This window comes from Vicugna pacos, chromosome 19 (assembly GCF_048564905.1).
Source record: "Vicugna pacos chromosome 19, VicPac4, whole genome shotgun sequence".
Lineage (NCBI taxonomy): Eukaryota > Metazoa > Chordata > Mammalia > Artiodactyla > Camelidae > Vicugna > Vicugna pacos.
In genome coordinates, this window is record NC_133005.1 from 22,870,163 (window position 1) to 22,886,986 (window position 16,824).

General features: G+C 49.9%; 1 protein-coding gene and 1 long non-coding RNA gene across 3 annotated transcripts; one reads left to right on the forward strand and one right to left on the reverse strand.

The window, feature by feature from the left end:
- Nucleotides 1–5,142: 5,142 nt before the first annotated feature.
- On the reverse strand, nucleotides 5,143–7,849 carry LOC107033811 (uncharacterized). Of its 2 annotated transcripts, none has more exons than XR_012061673.1 (3): nucleotides 7,771–7,849; nucleotides 5,907–5,953; nucleotides 5,143–5,653 (listed from the first exon to the last, which is right to left on the reverse strand). It is a non-coding gene; the product is annotated as an uncharacterized lncRNA (long non-coding RNA). The 2 variants fall into 2 exon arrangements; XR_012061672.1 differs by having other exon boundaries at nucleotides 5,907–5,948; nucleotides 7,771–7,833.
- A 156-nt stretch (nucleotides 7,850–8,005) lies between these two features.
- SRXN1 (sulfiredoxin 1) lies at nucleotides 8,006–13,221 on the forward strand. The gene is made up of 2 exons (XM_015241776.3): nucleotides 8,006–8,277; nucleotides 12,359–13,221. Exons 1-2 carry the CDS (start codon nucleotides 8,062–8,064, stop codon nucleotides 12,560–12,562), a joined length of 420 nt encoding a protein of 139 aa, XP_015097262.2. The 5' UTR covers nucleotides 8,006–8,061; the 3' UTR covers nucleotides 12,563–13,221.
- The last annotated feature ends 3,603 nt before the right edge of the window (nucleotides 13,222–16,824 follow it).

Sequence of the window (16,824 nt, forward strand, 5' to 3'; positions counted from 1 at the left end):
GTCCCCAAACAGTGAGCTGCCCCTAGAGTTTGTGAGGCACCTGTTACCAAGTGTTTAGGAAGGCAGTGGACAACCAGTCCATCCTCTTTGCCAGCTGTCTTGGTGATCTTTCAATACAAATCTGTCCCTGCCTGACTATAAACTTCTCTGGGCACCACCAGCACCATGCCACAGCACAGACTTGCTGAGGCTGTGTGTGGGGGGAGGGGTGCCTTGTGCTTTGAGAGCAAGATGCCAGGCTCCGGGGAGAGGGCTGTAAGCTGGAACCCCATCTCCACTAGGGCGACCTTTCAGGTTTCCTCTGTTTGTAGGCAGTGAACTCAACTTTTAGCCCCTCACCCCATGCCTGTCCACCTTTCCTTTCACACACCTCTGGACGGGGGGCTGCACCCTGAGTTATGTGCTAGGTGTCTCTAGCAATGACAGCAGTGTAGAAATCCTTCACGAAATTTCCAAAAGGAGTTTGAATGCCGCAGACACCTGATACCTTCCCTGGCCATCCACACCCAGTTCTCTGCAGCTGCACGCTGCTCCTGATTGGCTGTTGCATCAGTTAGCTTTGTTTCAGGTCCAGGGAACAGAACCCACTTTAGATCAGCATTTTATAAAATCCTATTCTCTGTATTAGATCCGTTTGAAACAAAGTATTTAACACTGGGGACTGACTGCCGACAAAATTGTTGAAAGGGGTAAGCCTGCAGCTGGACCTCCAGAACATGGCCACAGAACTGGCCCATGGGGGGAGCCCTGTCTCCCAGGCAGGTGGGTGTCAAGAGGCTGCACTGGAACTACTGAGTTCAGGAAAACAGCATTGTAAGTGTGACCCAGGGATCAGGAGGCCTCTGCCACTGCCACTGCCACTGTACCTGTCTCCTGTCTCCCATTAGCTGGTGGCTGAACACTGTTACAGAAAAACTGAGTATTTCCATGACCATCTTGCAAGTAGCAAGAGGGAAGGCAATAAGAAAATGGTCCCTGTCCACCTCTGCCATCCAAATCCCATGGAAGTGCATCTAACTGGCAGAACCTCATTCACTTTCAGTATCTTGGCTGCAAGGAAGTCTAGGAAATAGTTTCTCTCTAATGTGCAATACAGAAGGCACCCTAGAGGGAGATGGGAATGGATGCTGGGTGCCCAGCTATAGTCCTGTCATCCATCCCACCTCTCACTCCTTGACTGGCAACCATGCAATTTGGGGCCTGAACGTCAGTTTAAGGGGTGGTTCTTGACTAGTCTAAGAGTAATCCCATCCCCCGTGGGCTGAGAAGTGGGCATATGACTGACTTTGGCCAATGAGACTCAAGGAGAGGTTCACTGGAAGCATATGAGAAACTTTGCTTCTTTTTCTCTCTTAAGAGAAAGGAAGCCAAATCTCTCCCCTAGACATGAACAAGAAGTATGTCATCTTATGACCATCAAGGGGACCAGCCCTGGCATGAAGCCCACCGCCCAGGTAGCAGAACAGAGAGAGGGGAAGGCCCGTATCTCTGTTACCTGCAGCCTAGAGCACCTCAATTAGCAAATACCATCACAGTCCTCTCAAACGAAGACCACCACGATGCAGCTCCGGCTCTCCTCTTATCTCTCTGGCTGCTCCATCGAGCAACTCGGCAGACTCACCTTCCCATACCCGACGGAGGAACCACTTCCTGTTCCTTCTTCTGTCCCATCACTTACCACCAATTTACCATCAATGTACACTTTTCCATTAATCAGTGCAATTATTTGGCTATTTCTCTGTCTCTCCCAGATTATAAGCTTCATGAGTAAGGGACTGACAGTGGGTTGGGGTTTTTTTGCTTATCATTAAATTTCCTAGGTCTAGTGCAGTACCTAGCTAATAGCAGATGACCAGTAATTTTTTTAAATGAACTACATACATTTAATTCATCATCAATAATCGTGGCTTATGCTTAAAAAAAAAGTCTCTGCCTCTCATGGCCATAGATGATTGGTTCAGATGTGGGCATCTGACTAGAACCCAGGAATTTCCTCCCTCTGAGTCATAAGACCTGTAACTTGAAAGCTGTGGCTCAGATTGCTAGCAACTGATCAAAATCCATCCTGTCCCTCCTTAGTAAGAGAACTCTGTTGTTAGCTGAGCACATTGTCACATTGAATGAAGACGGCATATCCCAGCTGCCCTAGCAGCCACGTGACCAAGTTCTGGTCAATGACATGCAAGGGAAAGTGTTACATGGAACTTCTGAGACAGCACCCTAAAAAGGAGGGGGTCATATCTTTTGGCCTTTCCATCTCTCCACTGTCTTCCAGACTAGCACTTCAGTGGCAGTCTTGAACCAGGAGGTGACCCTGAGAATAAACACCCTACTCTAAAATGGTGGAGTTGACAGACAAAAAGGGCTTGTGTTCCCAGTGACTGTGGAGCAGCCGTCCCAGCCCTGGACTTCCTACTTCCAGATTCTATTTCATGACAGGAAACACGTTAGGGTGTTTTAAGCCTCTCTTGTTGGGCTTCTCTTACTAAAAGCCAAATATAATTCCTGCTGACAGCCACATTCTTGTCATGTGGAGGTAATTGCTCTGCCAAGTAAAAGAGAAAAAAACCTCTGAGCCCACGTTTCCCTGAGGCCCCAGTTCACCCCACAGTCAAGGGAGTAGCCAAGTGTTCCATTTTCATTAAGCTGATTCACGTTGGCTTTCTTTACTTGCAAACAAGAGTCTTGGCTAATACATTGCAACTAGTCTGGAAGTGCAAACATAGAGAGACCTTCGAGATCTATTATTCATTTAAAAAGTAATCAAACAGCTCGTGTCTGTTGAGCACTTACAATGTGTTGGGCACTGTTCTAAGGACTTTGCCTACATCATCTCTTTTCACTCTCCCAACAACTCTACAAATTAGGAGCCACTATGATGGCCATTTTGAGGTTAGGAAACCGAGGCACAGACAGGGGTCTGGCCCAAGGTCATACATCTAATAAGATCTGTGTAATTTTAAGCCAGACAAGGTGCAGAACTATTGGGGATGACCTTTGAAATTCCCCCTTTGCCTGAGTTTTGGCTCCCCAGTAGCAAAGTCTTGAGCGCAGGTAGTTTATGTGGGGAGTGATCCCAGGAAGGAGTGAGGGCGCAAGAAGAATGATACAGATGGTGTGTTAGTGAGGTCGTTGCTGTAGCAATAGGGTGGGATACTGCTATTCTTTGAGAAGGTCCAAATGGCCTAGAGTGCCTTTCACAATTGTCTACCTGTGACAGTGGAAGGCTGGCTTTTACTTACCAGCTCCTGTCCCCATCAGCAAACACCCCAACACCTCTGGGATGTGCCTGTGTATGGGTAAAGCTCCCACAGGGGTGGAAAATATGGAAGACTTTGCAAGCTTGGGCTGAGAAGCCAGCAGTGCTAGATGCTAGGTCTAGGTTTGCACAAAACGTCTCACCACAACTTCAACTGAAATCAAAGGTGGACGGAAGGGACGTGCCACTGACACCGAGGTCTTTGATCCACCCTCTCCTCGTCAACAAAGCTCACATCTATTCAGACGTCTACCCATCACTTAACCCATCCAGGGGCCTCAAAGGAGGCTGACCCCAGGGGTGTGGCTGATTGGTCTCCTCCAAGCCAATCACAGGCATCCCAGTAAGTGACAGGTTCCAGCACCCATCCTTGAGCAGCTCAGCACATGGTATATTCCTGGAGAATGTTATTAATCCTGGGTAGTCATGTGACTCAAGCTAGCCCAATCAGACTGAGGAGAAAAGCTCTAATTCCATCTCACTGTGGGCGAGGTTCTCTCTCTCTTCTGGATGTGAACTGCTATAGACTGAATGTTTTTGCCTCCCTAAAATTCATCTGTTGAAGCCTAATTCCCAGTGTGATGGTCTCTGGAGGTAGGGCTTTGGGGGATGATTAGGTCATGAGGGTGGAGCTCTCACGAATAGGAGAGCCCTTATAAGAAGAGATCCCATCCCCTAGTTGAGTCACTTTATTTTGTTGGGCCTTTTTACTTTGGCTTCACTGTTGCCTTCCTGATTCTCCCCAGTTAGGAAAAGAAGACGAAGAGGAAGAAGACCTAGAGAAGGAAACCCACACTCAAAGCACCCAGGACTGCCAAGACAGAAGGACCTTGGACAGAAAAGAAGGTAGCAGAGGCCACATTTGGTTGCCAGTGCTGAGATGGCCACATATAAAATTCTCCAGCTCCTTGGTTGAAAAGTCTGAAATGTAGAATAGATAAACAAGGTTATACTGTATAGCACAGGGAAATATATGCAAGATCTTATGGTAGTTCACAGAGAAAAAAATGTGACAATGAATATATATATGTTCATGTATAACTGAAAAATTGTGCTCTACACTGGAATTTGACACAACATTGTAAAATGATTATAACTCAATAAAAAATGTAAAAAAAAAAGAGAGAGAGAGAGATCCCAGAGAGCTCTCTCACCCCTTCCCTTGCTGTAAGGACACAGTAAGAAGATGGGCATCTATGAACGAAGAAGTGGGCTCCCTCCAGACACCAAATTTGCCAGTACCTTGATCTCAGACTTCCAGCCTGTAGAACTGTGAGAAATAAATGTTTGTTGCTTAAGCACCCAGTCTAAGGTATTTTGTTTTAGCAGCCTGAGCTGAGTGACATGAACAGAGAAGGAGGCTGACCCACTGGCACTGGCAGTCTTCCTGTGACCACGAGGAGAAACAGTTTAAGAGAGAAGGTGCCTCAAAGCCCCAAGGAGATGCTCAGCAGGTACCAAAGGTGTAGAAGAAAAAGGCAAAGTTGCTGCATAAAATAGGAGCAGGAACTTAGTGGCTGGTAGAGGAGACAAAGAGGAGAAATGGGCAAGCCATAGAAATGGACAAGAGCATTTTAGGGGCAGAGAAGTATAAGATTTAATGTTCCTTTTGTGGCACAGAAATCCTTTCCACTCTCCAAATACTCAGGAAAGTCCTATGCATACCTGAATGAGTGATGTACAAGATTCTCTGTCAAAAGTAAAAGGGAAAGGGAGGTGCAGGGGGCCCAGGAGCAGGATGAGGGGAGCAAGTAACTAGGGCCTTTGGCAGCAGACAACAAACATAGACTCTGGCTGTTTTGGACAGAAAAGGAATTTATTAATGTCCTGCCCCTTATTCCCCTGGGCCACCTCTGCAGCAGGCAGCTTCATCCGCCGGGTCCTCAAACGTTTGCTCTGTTTGAGTACAGAGCAGCCCAGAAATGGCAGACTTACCATCCTCAAGCCACCTTCAACCAGTGAGGGACAGGAATCAGAAGGTAAATATGCAGTCCCTCCCAAACCCCATTCCTCAGAGGGATGATTTCTGATGCAATATGCTTCCTCTCAGAGCCCCCAGTCCTTCCTGGGATCACCTCCTACAGCAAAGGAGACCTTCCAAAGATGGTCACAGTATCTCCCTTGTGGGAACACGCTCTTCTAGAACCTTGCTACTCCTGTCAAGAGATGGAGTCTCTGTCCCTTCCCTTAGTCACTATGGGGGCTTGTGACCACTCCCACAAATAGAACGAACACAACAGAAATGATGCTGTATGACTTCCAAAACTAGACTGGAAAAGGCCATGAAGCTTCTGCCATGTTCTCTCGGGACAATCATTCTTGGAAGCCAGCCGCCATGCTATGAGGAAGCCGAGGCAACGTGGAGGTGTTCTGGCTGACAGGCAGCATGGTCCACTGGACGGACATGAAGGTGAAGTCACCAGATGGTTCCAGCCCCAGCCATCAAGTCACCCCCAGCTGTTGAGTTACCTCCCAGCTGATGGCCCAGACCCTACACAGAAGAGACAACCAGTCTGCACTCTGCTCTGTCTGAATTCTTGACCCACAGAATCTGTGAGGATCATAAAATGGTTGTCTCAGATCACTAAATTTTGGAGTGGTTTGTGTCACAGGGATAAATAACTAGAACATCTCTCAAATAAAGTACCTGCACACACGTCCTTGTCTCAGGGTCCACTTCTGGGAGAATCTAAACTGAAACAAAAGGGAATTGTGTAAACCCCAGAATTTCTCCAGCCTCCAGTTCCAGGCTTAATGGAAGGTACCTCATCTCAGTCCCAACACGAGGCTTAAGTCTCCATCTCATTGGTTTAGGGACAGATGGGCCAATATAATTGGAACTGCTGACTGGGCAGGTCCTCTTCCCCCTCCGTCCTCCCCCTCCATGGGGTCTGCCCACCAACCACACAGGAAAACTAGGCTGCAGCACCAGGCCTTGCCAGCTGTTCCCCGTGCACATGACAACCAGGGTGAGAAGGAGAACCACCACAGCAGACGTGCCTGCCTTCGTCCAGGTCTGGGGCTGTGTCATCTACCTGCTTTTGCTCAAGCTGCTCTGTGGCTGGAATGTGCCTCCCACCTACTTCAGATTCAGCACTTTCTATGTGCCAGGGACCTTTCTCAACACTTTATGTGTGTGTTATTCTCATTTGCTCTCCCTGGCAATTGAGAGGAGAAACCAAGGCACAGAGAAGTTGAGTACCCCACCACATACACATACACACACAAACAGAGGTCACACAGCTAGTTAACTGTGGAACCAGGATTTAAATCCACGCGATCTAAGTGATTTCAGAGCCTACACCCTAAACCAACACCTGTGTCTTCCCTCTTCCCTTGCAGGACCAAGCCATTTTTTTCAATATGAATACCTGCCCTCCAGGGAGCCTCTCCTGGTTCTCTCAGTCAAACGCCCTCCCCTTCAGCACTGTGGGTGTTCGTGATGAAACAGTAGTCTTCCTTGGGTATCGCTACTGGAAGCACTGATAACCCCCCACCCCCGCTCCACTTTCCCTCTATCAGCCATTATCTCCGAGTGTCCTCTCAATCTCCCCACAACCATTTTACAGAAGAAAAGGTTAAGACTCAGAGAGGTTAAGCAACTTGCCTGAGACCACACAGCTAGGGAGTAGCCAGGTGGGATCTGAACCCAGGCAAATCTGTGCCAAATCCCTAATGTTGCCATAGATGCTGATAAACACCTGGGATCTAAACCAGAGCCTCTGCCTACCTCCCTCTGGCCCCAGAGGACACTGGGTGCTGAACCTAGGCTCAAGAGGGGATAGAGGGCTTTAAACAGGAGAGTGAGGACAGAGGTCTGCACGTTTGGACCTCAGTCATCTACCTTTTGCAGCTGCGGTGTCTACATCTGTAAACAGGTGTCGGTGGCTAAGTGGCCTGGGACTCTGAGCTCAGATAACCTGACTTTCATCGTCTGCCTTACCTTGGACAAGCACTTCAGCGACTGTGAGGATGCAACGAGACAGTGACTAGAACTTTAGGGCAGTGCCTACACATAGTCAGCAGGATCCCAGAAGGCTCCCTGTGACAGTTACTTTTGCTTAACCAAGGAGACCAGCGGTGGGTTGGGAGCGCGCTCTGGAACCAGACCCTGGTTAAGGCACCTTACTACCTCAATGACCTTGGGCAAATTACCTAAACCTGACTGTGCCTCAGTTTCCTCGTCTGTAAAATGGGAATAATCATCACACCAGCTCGTAGGGTTGTTTTGAGGCTCAAATAAGTTGACGTACGTGCAAAATGTTTAGAACAGTGCCTGACACAGCACCAGATTCGTCAGATTCGTATAATTACTGCTGGTACTATCACCTCCATGGCTATTACTTCTAAGGCTCCAAAGTCCGGGCGGCCAAGCGGGGCAGGTTTTGCCGACTCACCCTCACTAAGCAGCTCCGGCCCTTTCCCCCTCGCGTCCCCGCCTCCCGCGGGCCTGAGTCACCCCGGACTGTGCGTCACTCGAGCCCCTCCCGTCCCACAACCTGCAGACTCACCCTGAGTCAGCCCGCCCGGGCGCTTCCACTCCCGGGACACCGCACGGCGGAGGGGAGGCGGCGAGGCGCCCCCCGGCGGAGAACCGGAGCCTCTGGCGTGTCGCTCAGCGCCGGGCGAGCGGAGCCGAAGTCCAGCGGGGGCGCGCGGGAATGGGCCGGACCATGCGGGGCGGGGGGAGAGAGGCGCTCTGCCGGGCCCCCCACCGCTCGCGCGGAATGGTACGGCCCGGCCGAGATTAAAGTCCGCGGGGAGGCGGCCTGTCCCGCGGTGGCAGCGGCGGTGACGGCGCGATGGGGCTGCGCGCGGGAGGAGCGCTGGGCAGGGCCGGGGCCGGGGAGGGCCGGGGAGCGCCCGAGGGACCCGGGCCAAGCGGCGGCGCGCAGGGCGGCAGCATCCACTCTGGCTGCATCGCCGCGGTGCACAACGTGCCGCTGAGTGTGATCATCCGGCCGCTGCCGTCTGTGCTGGACCCGGCCAAGGTGCAGAGCCTCGTGGACACGATCCGGGTGAGGCCCCGGGGAAGCCAGCCGCAGGGGGGGCTTCGGAGGAGGGAGGTCACGCTGGACGCGAGACAGGACTGGTTCCACTCTCTGCCAGAACTCAGCATTTGCTGTGTGACCTTGAGCAAGTAGCTGGGCCTCTCTGGGCCTCTGTTTCCTCATTGAGCAAGGAGATTGGAGGAGATAACTAAAATAACGATCTCTGACTCCTATAAAGATAGCACTTGAAGTGAGTGGCCCAAAAGCTGTTTTACGTGCCTTATTTTCTTCATGCCAACCCTATGAGGTACACACTACCACTGTTCCTCTTTTACAGATGAAGCATTGTGGCAAGAGAGGATTCAAGCAACTTGTCCAGGGTTAGGCATTTTAGAAAGTGGCACCGCCTGGCCCCAGTGCCCAGCTGCATGGCCACCGCATTATCCAGAGATAAGCTGTGCAGTCACTCCTGACTGTGGCAGTGGGACTGGGAGTGTCATGTCTGCTAGGAGGGCCTTGTTTGACCCGGAACTGGGCGAGGACAGGTCAGCCACATCACAGAGGGGTGCTCGAGAAAGTTTGAGTGATCCTGGCAGGACCTTGAGGGGAGGGAGGGGACATATGTGTCAGGTGGGGCCTGCCCGGCATCATGTCTGCCTCCCCCAGACCCTTGGAAGGTGACCATGTGAGACCTCGAGGCCCCACCAAAGACCTCTCCTGTTTACCCTACCTTCCCCCCAACCCAAGTGTCATTCTGTCCTAGAGTTTGCATTGCTGTTCGCACTGCCTGGAACTGCTTCCCAAAGAGCCCCAGGGCCTGCTCCCTCGCTTGGGTCAGGTGTCCACCTCCCTGTCAGCCCTCCCCCTCTGTAGCTCTCCCCTTAACCTCAGGTGTTTCTCCTTAAAGCACTTATGTCCACCAGAGTCATAGTATACATCCGTTTGTTTGTGTTTTATTGTCTGTCCTCCCCACCTCATGTGAACTCCACAGAAGCAGGGACTTTATCCTGTCTTGGCTGTTTCCATAACACGAGCAAGGTGCCTGGCTGTTTGTGCTGGACCTGGCTGTGCATGCTCTTTCTCGCCCCTGGGCCTTTGCACAGGCTTTTTCCCCTGCCCAAAAAAATCTTTCGTCTCTTCTTTACTGTTTCTAATGCTTTCTTGATCTTCCTGTCTCAGTGTCAGTGTCTTCCCTGACAGCCCTTACTGGGTTAGGGGCCTCCTGGGGGCCCTCAGCCACCTGCATGCCCACCAGCACAGCTCTGATCCCACTGGGTTGTAATGGCCTCAGACACCTGTCTTCCCCGCCAGAACCATATGCTCTGTGAGGGCAAGAACCAAGACTATCTTTGTTTACCATATGTATTCGATTTCTATGGCGACTGTAACAAATTACCAGAAACTTGGTGGCTTAAAACAAAGACAGATTTTATTATTTTATAGTTCTATGGTTCAGAAGTCCAAAATGGGTCTCACTGGACTACAATCAAGATATCAGCAGGGCTGCATGGTTTTCTAGAGTCTCTAGGGGAGAATCCTTTCCCAGCTTCTAAAGGCCACCCACGTTTTTTGGCTTCTGGCCTCTTTCCTCCATCTTCAAAGCCAGCAACATCAGACCTCCTCTGGTTCCTCTCTCTTCCACGTTTAAGGTCCCTGGTGATTACATTTGGCCCATCTGGATAACCCAGGATAATCTCCCCATCTCAAGAGCCTTAACAGCGTCTGCAAAGTCCCTCTTCCATGTAAGGAGAATACTCACAGGCTCCAGGGATTAGGAGTTGGACATCTTTGGGGGCCATTATGCTGCCCACCTGCCAGCAGGCCCCTGGGTGCCCAGCACAAGGCCCACCTGGCAGTTGCCCCTCGTTCCCACTCCACTGCCAGGCAGCCTGTGCTCCGAACCTCACAGGCATCAGCTCCCTGACTTCAGCAGCAGCCCTATAGGGTGTCCGTTCCCACTTTACAGTTGAGGAACAATGCTCAGTGCTGAGACCACTTGCCTAGCCTCCCCCTCCCCCCCACCCCCCACTGCTCTTTGGAGGAGCTGAGACTCAAACTCGGGTTTGCCTGGTTCAAGAGCCCAGCTCATGGCTTAACAATCATCTCTGGGATAAACAGGTAAATGGATCCATCAAAGCAGCCGAATAAGAGACCACCCACGGGCCAAGGGCAGGAGGCAACTCACACTTCATTTGGTCTCCCCAGCAGGCCCTGCCCCCATCCCCATCCCACCCCACGCCTGGCTTTCTACACGTGGAGGATCACCATTCTCCATCTGGCGGCTTAGGCCCCAGGCAGGGAGTCAACTTAGACTCCTCCTCCCTTCTCTCACATTCATCCCTCCTGTAAAATCTGCCCCCTAAAATTGTCCCAAACCTGCCTACTTCTCCCTGTCCCCGCTGCACCCTCACCCAGGCCAGCATCTTTGGCTGAATACCTGCTGAGGCCTCTGTCCTCCCTGATCTCGCCTCTGTCCACTCCACTAAGCCTGCTCTCCCATGACAGCTTTCTAGACTGTTCCTCAGATCATGTCACCCTCCCCTGTTTAAAACGCTCCAGGACCTAAGAGGTACAAACTTTCAGTTATAAAATAAAGGAGTCCCGGGTCAGAAATGTACAAGGTGGGGACTATAGTCAATAACTATGTAATATCTTTGTATAGTGACAGATGGGATGGTAACTAGACTTATCATAGTGATCATTTTGGAATGTATAGAAATATCGAATCATTATGTTGTATATCAGGAACTAATATAGTATCATAAGTCAATTCTATTTCAAAAACAAATAAACTAGTAGAAAAGAGATCAGATTTGTGGCTACCAGAGGTAGGGTTTGGGGGGAGTGGTAAGGAGAGGGAGAGTTGTATGAAAAGTGATCAAAAGGTACTAACTTCCAGCTATAAGATAAATAAGTGCTAGGGATGTAATGTACAACGTGATCAGTATAATTAACACTGCTGTACACTACATGTGAACGTGATTAAGAGAGAATCCTGAGTTCTCATCACGAGGAAAAATGATTTTTTCTATTTCTTTAATTTTGTATCTGGATGAGATGATGGATGTTCACTAAACTAATTGTCATCATCACTGCATGATGGATGTAAGTCAGTACACCTCCACCTTCTCCAGTGCTGTATCTCCATTCTGTCTCAATAAAACTAGAAGAAAAAATAAATAAAAGAAATAAAAAAAATGCTCTAGGGCTGACCCCCTGCTACCTTTCTGGGCTCTTCTACTCCTTGAGCCCCCTGAGTCCACTCTGGTCATACTGCGCCCCTTGCTGTGCCTCCAGTATCAGAAACGTGTTCTTTTTTTTTTTTTTTTTTGCATTTGCTGTTTCCTTTGCCTAGAATGCTCTTCCCACAGGTAATACACAGTGTGATTGTTGAGCACTTTCCACACACCCAGTGTCATTTGAACCAATTTATATCTATTAACTCATGACACCTGACAGTTCTAGGAGGTGGGGCTGTCATCTTCATCCCCACTTGATAGATGGGGCAACTGAGGCACAATTGTGAATTGCCCAAGGTCACAGAGCAGTTAAGTAGCAGGGCTGAGGTTTGAACCTGGCAGGTGGGCTCTTTCTCTAAACGATTCCACCTCTCCATCTTCCCCAGGGAACTTCTCTGTGCTCTGGTCTCTGTACTCCATTGTCACCCCAGAGAGGCCTCATGTCATTCCTGTCATGTCAACCTGTGTTATTGTCTTCATAGCATTTCTCACTCTAACATTGACTTTCTCATTCCATCTGCCCCCCTAGACAGAAGCCCCACGAAGGCAGGGGCTGTGTCTATACCTTATTCACAGTCTAGAATGGTGCCAGATAATATATGCAAATGGTATGATACATGGTTAATAACCTAGTCTCTAGGGAGGGGAAAAAAGCCCTGATTTGTAGCATCTGCCCATTTCCCTGATGTAAACACTCTCACCATGGCTGACTTTCAAGCTCCCAAGGTGATGTCAACCAGTTCACAAAACTGACTGTTTCACAGCACGAGCCAGCGTGAGCACCCTGGAGGAGCTCAGCACAGGTGAACAAAATCTGCTTTGCAAACTGTGAGGCACTGTGCCACACTCACTCGCCCTCTTCTCTCCAGGAGGATCCAGACAGAGTGCCCCCCATCGATGTCCTCTGGATCAAAGGGGCCCAGGGTGGTAACTACTTCTACTCCTTCGGGGGCTGCCACCGTTATGCAGCCTACCAGCAGCTGCAGCGAGAGACCATCCCAGCCAAGCTTGTCCAGTCCACCCTCTCGGACCTCAGGGTGTACCTGGGTGCTTCCACGCCGGACTTGCAATAGGAGCCTCCTTGCAACTGGCCACCGCTCGCAAGAGCCCAGAAGACATGCCCCGCCTCCAGTGGGCTGGGCCAGGAAGAAGGTGTAGCAGGGGTGCATTCTTTTTGTGCCTGGGGAGCAGGTATGACTTGAAGCACCCTCTTTGCTAGCTGCAAGACCTTGGGCTCATGACTGAATTGTGTGGGAGCCCCACTTCCCACCTTGGTGAAAATAGGATCGTGTGTTTGCTCTCAAGGGATTATTGAGAGGGTGAAATGAGAAAGGAGATGGGTTTGGAGAGCCACCTGCTGCTGACTCCAGATTCCCAAGAAGGAAGATCTTTCTACATCTCTGTCTTTCTGTATCCTGTCATGTGGATACGTTCAGCTGCAAGTAAAGGAAAACCTCGGTTAGCGTGGCTTCAACAAAGAGAAGTTTATTTCTCCATATGGCATGAATTCTGGAGACAGATGGCTAATGGTATTGGTTTCACAACTCAGCAAAGTTAGGGCACACATCTCTGTGATCCTTGTGGCCTTTCCCTCATTGTTTGTTACTTCATGGTCACAAGATGGCTGCTGTAGCTCCAGCAATCATGGCTGTGTTCAAGGAAGAATGGAGTTAGGGAGGAGGAAGGGCCAAGCCAGCTGGATCTGTCAACTTCTATTATAAAGTGAAACCTTTTTCAGAGGTCTGTTTCCTGCTCTCTTCCCCTGTGTATTTCCACTTAGGTCTCGGTGGCTCAAATCAGCTACAATTGCCACCCCTAGCTGTAGAGAAAGCTCAGGTGGCAGGAACAGAATTGTCACAATTGAGTAGACAAATCATATCCCATCTCCTGGGACTGGGATGCCGCCTGAAATAAAATTGGAATCCCACTAGCAAGAAAGAAATGAGGAATTGGGGATCAGTTGGCCTTTGCTGTGCAACAACAATTCCAGAACTCAGCAGCTAAAAGCCAGTTGTTGATTTGCCTACAATCTGGGGGGTTGGCAATTTGGGCTGGGCTCATCTGGCCAGTTCTGCTGATCTTACCCAGGGTTACTCATGGGGTTGCATGCAGTCGCTTGTTACCCCAGATGGGGCTGGATGGCCTCGGATAGGCTTACTCACTTGTCTGACAGTAGGGAGGCTGTTGCCTGGGTGACTTGGTTCTCCTCCATGTAGCCTCTCCAGCAGGTTAGCTCAGGCTTATTTGCCTGATTGCCTCAGGGCTCAGAGAGAGAGAGAGAAGAAGCACCTGCAAAGGCTTTTTTGAGTTCTGGGTCAGAATTGGTGCACCATCACTTCTGCTGAGTCCTTTTGGTCAGAGCAAATCAAAAGTTTGGCCCAGTTTCAAGGGCTGGGAAAAACAGACTACACCTCTTGGAGAAACTACAAAGGATTTGTGGCATTTTTTTTCCCATCAATCATGAGTGATTTTGTATAAGCAGATAATACTGCTTCTCTCTCACTCAGTCTCTCTCTCTCTTGCCCAGGACCTTGCTCTGTCCAGGCTGAAGTCACTAAGACACTGGGCTGGCCCTGCAGAGGGGAGGAGGTGAAGAGACAGCAGGAGGATCTCTCCCAGGGCTGAGCTCACTCTGGGAGGGGGCATCTCTCACTGTCTGTACTGGTGGGTAACGGGGTGGGTAGGCCAGGTGGGACATTTCAGAGGGGCTTCTGAAATCGTCAAGTCTTGGGGGAAAGGGAAGAAGTAAAGGAAGGGCTCAGAGTGAGGCAGGCCTTGCTCTCACTACCCTGCTAAGAGAACTCAGTCCCTTGGAATTTTCAAACCTCAGTTTCCCCAGCTCACTAATGAAGACAACAGCTTTCCCACCCGTTCTCTGTCCCAGGGAAAGAAGATTGAGGTGATGAATGGAATTTAAAGGGATGTTGTCCTAAACAAGAGTGTGATTTCCTGGATTGGATCTTGGAACAACAACAAAAAAGAATATTCCTGGAAAAACTGGAAATCTGAATAAGGTCTGGATCTTAGTTAATACTAATGTTGACATTGGGGTAGGCTGAGTGCCGAGTATATGGGAACTGTGTATTCTATTTACAACTTTTCTGTAAATTGAAAATCATTCCCAAATAAAAGTATATTTAATAGAAAGGGAGGTGTAATTGCTTTAGGCCAGTGGTTCAGGTTTTCACATGGGTTTGCTAAAACACAGATGGCTGGCCCACCCACAGAGGTGCTGATTTGGAAGATCTGGGGTGGAGCCTGAGAATTTGCTTTTCTAACAAGTTCCCAGGTGATGCTGATGCTGCTATCCAGGGACCACAAGCTGAGAACCAATGATCCAGACTGGGTCAGTTATTTTCAAGTATGTTGACAGCCTCTTTACCCCCAGTGGAGAAGAAAGACCCTTGCACTGTGTCCTAGGAGATCCATGTTCTGAACCAGCTTGTGTACCCACTCACCACATGACATTGGACAAACTCTTCCCTGGGGCTTTTTCTAAGCTGGCTAATGGACTGTCTGCCCCTGAAGTTTGTAGTGAAAGGAGGAAGCTGAGGACATGCTTTGTAAACTGCTGTCATGAGGTGCCATTGTCTCATGTGAGTCATCATCTCCCGCACCCACTGAGCTGGAGTGACAGAGTGGTTGCCGTTTCCTGAAAAGACTTTATCTTCTTGCAGGCAAGGCCCAAGCGGGCAGCACTAGGGGTTCTGCTAGGCAGTGGGAGGGGGGGCAGAACAGACCTGAAGCGGGAGGGACTGATCATTGTTAAGGAAGAGGATTTGCGTTTTTGCAGGGTGAAACCTGCCGGTTGCTCTCAGTGGAGACTGAGAACTGCATTTCCCTCTTGGGCCGGCAGGTGGCGCTGCGTTCCAGCCTGCCTGAGCTGAGCTTGGCCTCCAGTCCGCGGAGCAACCGCTGTGGGAAGGGGATGGGTGGAGGGGTCTGACAATGAGGGAGCCCCATCGGTTGCCCAGGGAAGCCAGGGATTCAGGCAGGAGGAGACTTGGCTGGGAGTTGGAGCTTCATGTTGTACTTATCCTGTCCGACCTTGCTCTGTGGCCTTGCACACATCATGGCCTCTCTAGGCTGTCCTCTTAGTCCCTGTGCTGGGAGTTCTGGACCAGATAGGCTACAAGCTCAGCAAAGGTGGCACCTTCTCCAAGAAGCTTCCAGATCCTCCGAGCTGAGTCACATGCCTCTTCTGGGCTCCCTGATCCAAGATGTGTCCCCTCCCCCAAACAAACCATTGCCCCAGAAAACTTAGGTCCAGTGAAAGGCAGTGTTTAGGGACCCCTTGTTTCCCTCACTGACCTGGGACCAACCCCTTTAACCATGGTAGATTTTAAATTTTTTTTTTATTTCACAAGTTATATATGAGTATATTCACCTTTTAAACATGAATATAGCCAAATAAAGTAATGAAATAATGACAAAAAATTTTAGGGGCAAGCCAAAGCCCACCATGAGTCCTTGTCCTAATGGTCCCTTTGCCCTCCCTACTCTTGGGACATTCACCTTCATGAATTTGGTGTATACCCTTCCAGACCTTTTTCTAACTTTGTAGTTAGTTTTGTGTGTGTGAGTTTGTGTAAGTAAGGAAGGTTTTCTTTTTTACTTTATTTTGCAGGTCGCATTTCTTCCCAGCCATCCACCCCATTAGTGCCTTTGCTCTTCTCCCAGAGTCTCCCTCGTTCTGGTCACTTCCTCAGAGGGGCCTGCCTGACCATACTGTCTGAAGCAGCCCCAACCCTCCTTGTATCTCCTTACTCTGTTTTATTTTCTTCATGTCATTTATCACATTCCCTGAAATTATCTTCTGTATCTGTTTGTGACCATCTCCAGCCGGTGCTTCTGAACCTGTTTTGGGTCGTGAACACAGCTGAGAATCCAAACAAAAGCCACAAGCTCTTTTTCCAGAAACACCCACACAAATCTTTTGGGCAATTTCTGGGGATCCCTGGATTTGATGAGGACCCTATATTGGATGTTTAGAAGCCTAGTTGTCTCATTGTATGGACAGGAATGCTGAGGCACACACAGATTGGGGTGTGAATGAATGAATAAATGGGATCTAGTTTTATGGGGGTAGAGGAAGGTGTTCAGACCCTGATCTGTCTCCAGTCACAAAAAACACCTATCTAGGGGTGGGGTGGGGGCATCCAGCCCTGCTCCACCCTGGACCGGGAGTCCCTGAGGATGAGCTCTAACGGGTCCGGACTGGGTCTGGGCAGCTCCACCTGTCAGCCCTGCAAAAGGTAAGCCAAGTCTGGCACCCAGGATCAAAGCTGAGAACCCTGGGCCAGATGGGGGCTGCAAAGGGTCCCTCCCTGCCTCT

What these genes read in the sequence shown, in the direction of transcription:
- SRXN1 (XM_015241776.3), top strand. Translation starts at nt 8,062, where the DNA reads ATGGGGCTGCGCGCGGGAGGAGCGCTGGGCAGGGCCGGGGCCGGGGAG. An exon ending in GCCTCGTGGACACGATCCGG is followed by an intron (nt 8,278 to 12,358) that starts GTGAGGCCCCGG and finishes TCTTCTCTCCAG; the next exon opens with GAGGATCCAGACAGAGTGCC.